Source organism: Quercus lobata, chromosome 3, assembly GCF_001633185.2.
Source record: "Quercus lobata isolate SW786 chromosome 3, ValleyOak3.0 Primary Assembly, whole genome shotgun sequence".
Taxonomy (NCBI): Eukaryota; Viridiplantae; Streptophyta; class Magnoliopsida; order Fagales; family Fagaceae; genus Quercus; species Quercus lobata.
The window spans coordinates 15,077,519-15,084,294 of NC_044906.1; the positions used below are offsets into that span (position 1 = coordinate 15,077,519).

General features: G+C 35.6%; 1 protein-coding gene across 1 annotated transcript; it reads left to right on the plus strand.

The window, feature by feature from the left end:
* The first annotated feature begins 414 nt into the window (after window positions 1-414).
* Window positions 415-855, plus strand: LOC115980400. The gene has a single exon (XM_031102647.1). The coding sequence runs from the start codon at window positions 415-417 to the stop codon at window positions 853-855; it is 441 nt and encodes a 146-aa protein (XP_030958507.1).
* The last annotated feature ends 5,921 nt before the right edge of the window (window positions 856-6,776 follow it).

A 6,776-nucleotide genomic window follows, 5' to 3' on the forward strand; every position in this document is an offset into this window, starting at 1 on the left:
AATACTCTGAAACTACACTTGACTTCTTTACTGTATTTGATTATTATCCTAACTTTGGCATCGGAGACTTCGTGGCAGGCACCACACCGGTGGCCCTCATCAAGCAAACCTTCACGTTCTACAGGGGACTCCATCTGCTCACTTTTACTGACGGATTCGTGTTCCATCATAATCTACGCTCTTTGGGGCTGCCAAGCGCTAAAGGAAGTGTGGTGGGAAGAACCCTCTCTTAAGAACCAGCTAGCAACACATTTTGTGGATTTCAGGTCGACCTATGGACAGGTATCACAAATTCAAAGGACCCCAATTTGGCTGAGAGATTTGCCTACCTTGCCTAGAGTATATGGAATAAAGAAAAAAAATCAAGAAAGGCTTCAGTCCACCTTATTGCTTTTTAGCAGGTTGTATCAAGACATGTGTGAGTGGCTTCGCGAGTTCAAATCTATCCAAGAAGACCCCCAGCCCGAGCCCATACACTCAGAAGTCACACGTTGGACTCCACCTCAAAATTCCCAACTCAAAGTTAATTATGATGGAGCTGTTTTCAATGACTTTCAGCAGGCAGGGGTGGGTGTCGTGGTCAGAGATGCAGCTGGTGTGGTTCATGGGGCACTCTCAAACAGGTTTACTCTCCCTATGAATGTTGAAGACGTTGAGGCTTTGGCTTGCAGGTCAGCAGTTGTCTTCGCCTTGGAACTTGGCCTGCGCGAAGTGGTGTTTGAAGGCGACTCAGATACAATTACTAAGGCACTTAATTTGGCTTTATCATGCCTAAGCTCCTTTGGTCATATAATTGATGATGTTAATGGTTCATGGGGCACTCTCAAACAGGTTTACTCTCCCTATGAATGTTGAAGACGTTGAGGCTTTGGCTTGCAGGTCAGCAGTTGTCTTCGCCTTGGAACTTGGCCTGCGCGAAGTGGTGTTTGAAGGCGACTCAGATACAATTACTAAGGCACTTAATTTGGCTTTATCATGCCTAAGCTCCTTTGGTCATATAATTGATGATGTTAAAACTTTAGCTTTGAACTTTGTATCAGCAAGTTTTGTCCATGTAAAAAGGTAGGGGAATGTTATGGCAGACAGATTGGCTAAAGCAACAAAATGTATACCTTGTCCACACATTTGGTCAGTTGATCTACCATGTAATGTGCAACAACTTGTAACTGATGACAGTATTTCTATTGATTAATAAAACTTGCAAACTCGATTCTCAAAAAAAAAAAAAAAAAAAAAGTCATAATATTTGTTTATTAGCTTTTGCTACTTTTTAATGCAGCACTCATTAACACATTCCTTAAAGAGGTCAGATAGATCTTTTGATAGAATATTTTAACATTGTTGTGTACTATGTTTAATAACAATATAAAAATTCTAAATACAGTTACTTATCCTAATTTAAATATGTTAATACATAAACTCTTTCTTAATCGAGGTTTAAAATACAAGAAAAATGATATTAACAAGATTATTCAAGTATCTTATAAATACAAATCATGAGTGACTTTTGGATTGAATGGCATATTGGTCTTCTCATATGGATGAATTTGAGTTTGAAGCCAATTAGAGCACAATCCTCATTTTCTACAATGATCATTATAAATCACATTTTCTTTGGTTGGTTAGGGTGTTGTTGGTTTGCAATTTATCATGATTGGAGAGAAAAGAATACTCAATTGAAGAGCTTTTTTCAAGGGGTGGAAGAAACTATACTTAATTGAAGAAATGATTATTAACAAAGTAATTGGATTACCATAAGATTAAAGTCAAATACCTATAACCACTGAGGTTTTGTCACTTAATGGTAAATTCTTCCATATGGTTTAATTAAGGTTAATATCCTAAATTTGAAACTAACTAAATTATTTTCAAAGATAACATACCACAATTCCAATAACCAGATCCTCACTTATTGGAGTTGTAAAGAATCCATTCTAATTCCACACACTAAAGCAAACCAAATTGCTCTTGCAATTAGACAAGAGAAAAACAAATGATTTACAGTTTCCTTATATTCAACAAACAAATTGCTCTTGCAATTAGTAAATGAATTTTTCTTGATTCCTACGTTATCCCCCCCCCCCCCCCCGCCCAAAAAAAAAAAAAAAAACTTTTGAATCATTTTAACAATATCTTAAGAGATTGCAACAGGCACTTCAAAGCACAAAAAAGTGTAAAAGAGGCACTCAACTCATAATATGTGTGGGTCAAAAATCTTTGTTTGTAATAACAAAGATTAGATCGTTACAATTAATAATATAGTATAGGCTAAAAAGTAAAAACTAATACAATTATAAGATCTAAAGAGAAAGTATGCATTGACTTTTCTTCCTTAAGTTGGCTAATAAAAGATGGTTTGAGTACAATATTCCATACTTTCTCTCTTTTGAACTTCACATTTTTTACTAAAAAGTTTCTATATCCTTTCTTCTTGGAGATCAAGCCACATTTATAGATGCTGGATTCAAAGTCCGCTCGTATGGTGGCTGGTGAGGGAAGGAAGATACTTGTCCCACATAGGGTTTTCCTCTTCTTTTGAAGTGAGGGTCAGTGGAAGTATGGGTAGAAAACATTGTTCTAATGGGTTAAGAAGATCTAACATGGTTTATACTATGTTCAGAAGTGATGCGATAGAAAAACACCTCAGATTTGTCAAAATTTACAATATATCCAAAAAGGTTACAATACCACCTCAAAATTTTCAATACCCTATGTTGCATATCATTTGTACCTTGAACAAAAATAATGCAATCAACTAGGGCCCAGATTTCTTGCAATCCTTACTCCCTTACAAATACTCTAAAGCTGTCCCTCCAATAAAGCCAGAGACAACATAGTTGCACACATATAAGGTGAAAGTGGAAAAACATTTTGCCCAGGAACCATTCAATTGAATCTGATATGAACTTCTGCAGATGCATTGCCTAATCAAATTGATCCTATAAGAACTAAAACTTATTGTTTTTAGCATAGCCAAAATGAAGTCCCAATAAAGTCTATCATATGCTTTCTTCATATCAACTTTATAGGCTACAAACCAAGTTTTCCCCCTCCTAGTATATCTAATTTTCTCAAACAAGTCATGTGCTAACAAAGATTATCAAAAAAAAGTCTCCCTTTAACAAAAGCATGGTAGGTAACAACAACTAGAGAGTAGTTTCCACAAGTTATGGGCATGAGCTTAAAGATCTTGACAGAATGCTAATTTTTAACTGGAATATAAGAGAGAATGTTTGTGTGTGTGTGTGTGTCCGTAAATTCATGAAATGGTGCATTGCATTCCATTGTATACAGCTAATAGAAATCATTGAAACAATAAAGTGTGAATAAGAGTAATGACATTGTGAACAGAAAGTGTTAATCATCACAACAAAGTTTGGCCTCTAGACAGAGATTGAGTTTGGAATTTAACCCTATAGGCACTTGTATATGTCAACTAAAATAAAATTAAAAGAAAATATCAATCAGTCTATTTTATAAAAAGCACTAAAATGCAGATTGGAAGTGATAGCACATACAAATGTGCACAGATTCACACATTCACTGATTCACAACTCTTGATTTGATTTCCACATTTCATATTAACATAAAGAAATAAAGATTTATAGGAAAAAAGATAAAACAAAGAACAAACGCAACTATTTAAAATAAATCCATACAAGACCCTTATTAAATGGTAATATGTAATATGCAATTGTTGTCCCCACCCCCCTTCTCCTCCCTCTTCTTTTAACTTCTTATCAATAGAGACTTTTAGACCCTCTAGGTAGGTATATCAAAAATCTAGTCGTCTAAGGAAAAAGACATTTAACACAACTGAGTAGTATATCCTTGTTTACACACACTACAATGTCAAGCATCTTGCATCATGATGCGAGCATGGTAGGCAAAATTAAATACTTAATGATTTCAGTAAATACATTGAAACCAACAAGCGAATCTCCAATACATCATTTAGCTACAACCTAAGCTGAATTTCTACAAGACATTACACCTTTCCAACCCCAAAGTTGAAAGGTTTAAACCCAACACTAAAGATTCTTTCCTTTTTATTGTACTTAGCCATCAACTCCTTAGACAACAAACAATTTGGATTACAAATAACTCCCCAGATCTTTCTTGTATGAGCAAGATAACATTTCTGTTTAGTAAATGAATTTTTCTTGATCCCTTCAATATCCCAAAAAATGCTTTTGAATCCTTTTAACAATATATTTACAAATTGCATCACGCACTTCACGAAAAAGGGTAATAGAGGCAATGAGCTCATAACATATTTGATTAAACTTTATCAACCTGATTGAGACAACAATTTTGCTTTCCATCTCTAAGGTTTTTGAGCTACCTTTTTAACTACATTTCTAAAACACATTGTCTTTTTTGAAACCAAAATCTAAGTCAAGACCCGAATACTTTTGAGCCCAAGAGCCCACATTCTTTCATCTCATGGGCCATTTAGGCCTTTAGGGTTGAAAGGCCCTTCACTGATTTAAGAAAAGGCCCAAAATCCGTTGAATAAGAAAAGGAAAAAGATAGAGTAGAACTGGTGGGTTTGGCAGGGAGGATGTTGAAGGGCTTGGGTTTCGTAAAGAGAGAGAAATTATATTTTGAGTTGGTTTGATTTGGACCTTCCGATATTTCAGTAGCCACGTATTCCTCATCGGTGTAAAAACGGGATATGCATGCTCTAACTAAAACACTCCCTTTTATCAAAAAAAATAAAAAAATAAAAAAATAATTAAAAACACTCCCTCTTTACTTTATTCTCTCTCACCCTTGAGTCTTGACCCCCTTCTCTGCGACTGCGATCATCCCTTCCTACAGCTCTTTAGTTGAAACCCTTGTCTCTCTCTCTCTCTCTCTCTCTCTTTGGGGAAGCGGCAATGTCAGACATAATCAAAATAATAATTCCATGGGGATCCTTACCCGATGGGATTCTTACCAATATTTTCGTTTTCCTACCCATCAAATCCATAATCATCTGTACCTCAGGTTCAAAAGCATGGAAATCACTAATCAAAAACCCAACATTCATTTCCACCCATCTCCACCACTCCCTCAACAAAAACCAAAACCTCCTCTTCATCGGCCTCTGCTCAGAGTCAGAGAATCAGAAAGAATTTTACGCATTGCATAACGAAGATGATGCTTATTTCACTCAACACGCCAGGTTTGATTACCCTTATAACAGAAAATACAGTGTGGTGGGTACTTGTAACGGCCTGCTCCTCCTTTCCGATGATACTAACATTAGCTTCTGTCTTCGGAACCCATGTGTTGGAAAGTTACTGAAACTTCCTTCACACAATATCACCTACGCTACGCATGGTAGGTTCGGCGCCTCTATTGGGTTTGGATTTGATCCCAAAACTAAAGATTATAAAGTGGTCAGGGTTGTGACTTTGCTGGGAAATTTGGACGTTGGAAAGACTCGACCCCAGGTTGAGATTTACACAACTCTCCACTGGTCAATGGAGAATGCTTAGGACTGATTTGGCTCCCATATGCGCTTTATTTCGGACTAACCCACAGACATTTATCAACGGGGCTCTGCATTGGGTTGCATTTAGATTTAGTGATAATAACATTCATAATTTTGTTCTGGTTTTCGATTTGGGTGAGGAGGTTTTCCATGAGATACTCCTGCCAGATTTTCGAGGTCATAGGGGTCTGATCTCCGGTACTATTTCTGTATATAGGAATTCCATTGCCTTCTTTCAAAAGGGTAATGACTTTCTCCATATCTGGGCGATGAAAGAGTATTGTGTTGGGTCCTCGTGGACTAAAGTTTTTAGTTTACCTCTAGATTTCTTTGGTGCAAGTGATAGCATACAGAGGGCACTAGTTTTTCGAAGGAATGGTGAGGTTATATTAAAATTGGATGGAGGACGCCTCATTTCGCAGGATCTTGAGACTCGAGAGATTAAGGATCTTAGGATTATGGGATATAAGAAAACTATTGTTGATTATTATGTGGAGAGTCTAGTTTTGCTCGACCAACAGTGAAGATACATAATTACTGAGGAAATAGGTACTTCTTTCTTTTTTCCTGGTTTTTACTTTTGTTATTTATATTTACTTGGCATTCATCATATCATACATTAGATAAGAATATATACTTTTCAATATGACACTTCTATTAATTCTTCTTATTGATGATTGATTACCTTAATTAATTAAGTGGCTTAATATATCTTTAGGATAAATAGCTTATAAAGGATAATTGAGTACATAGCATGTATACCAGTTAAAATTCATTGTCCACATTTCAAATTTTCTTTAAAATTAATCATTTATTACTTATATAAAATAAAAATAAAAAAGTGGTTAGTGTTGGTTATCAACTTTGAGCAAGCTTGTTTGTCAAGAGAATTTCATGTTTCCTGCCATTCTTGATTTACAATGTATACATAGAAGTCCTCAAATTTTCTTTGCTGGCAATTTTATGGTGTCAGGGGATCCCTTTTTACTTCATGTTTTCAAACTCATACTAAATGTTCTTGTTTATTATTCATCTAATAAGTTTCTTATTCAGTCCAGTTTGATCTGTTTATGCTAAAAATTTTCTTCTGCATTTATAGGGCAACTTTAATTGAGAAAGCAGTTCACCAGCAAGCATTGCTTGCTTTTGGTGATTAAGAATTGAAATGACCTGTTTATACTCCTCTTCTGGAATCTTTTTTTTTTTAGTTCCAATAAAGTAGTTATGCTTAGATGTCTTTTTTTGTTGACTCCATTTCATTTATTTTCCCTCTTAATCTCTTGTAAGTTGTGAA

What these genes read in the sequence shown, in the direction of transcription:
- LOC115980400 (XM_031102647.1), top strand. Translation starts at nt 415, where the DNA reads ATGTGTGAGTGGCTTCGCGAGTTCAAATCTATCCAAGAAGACCCCCAG.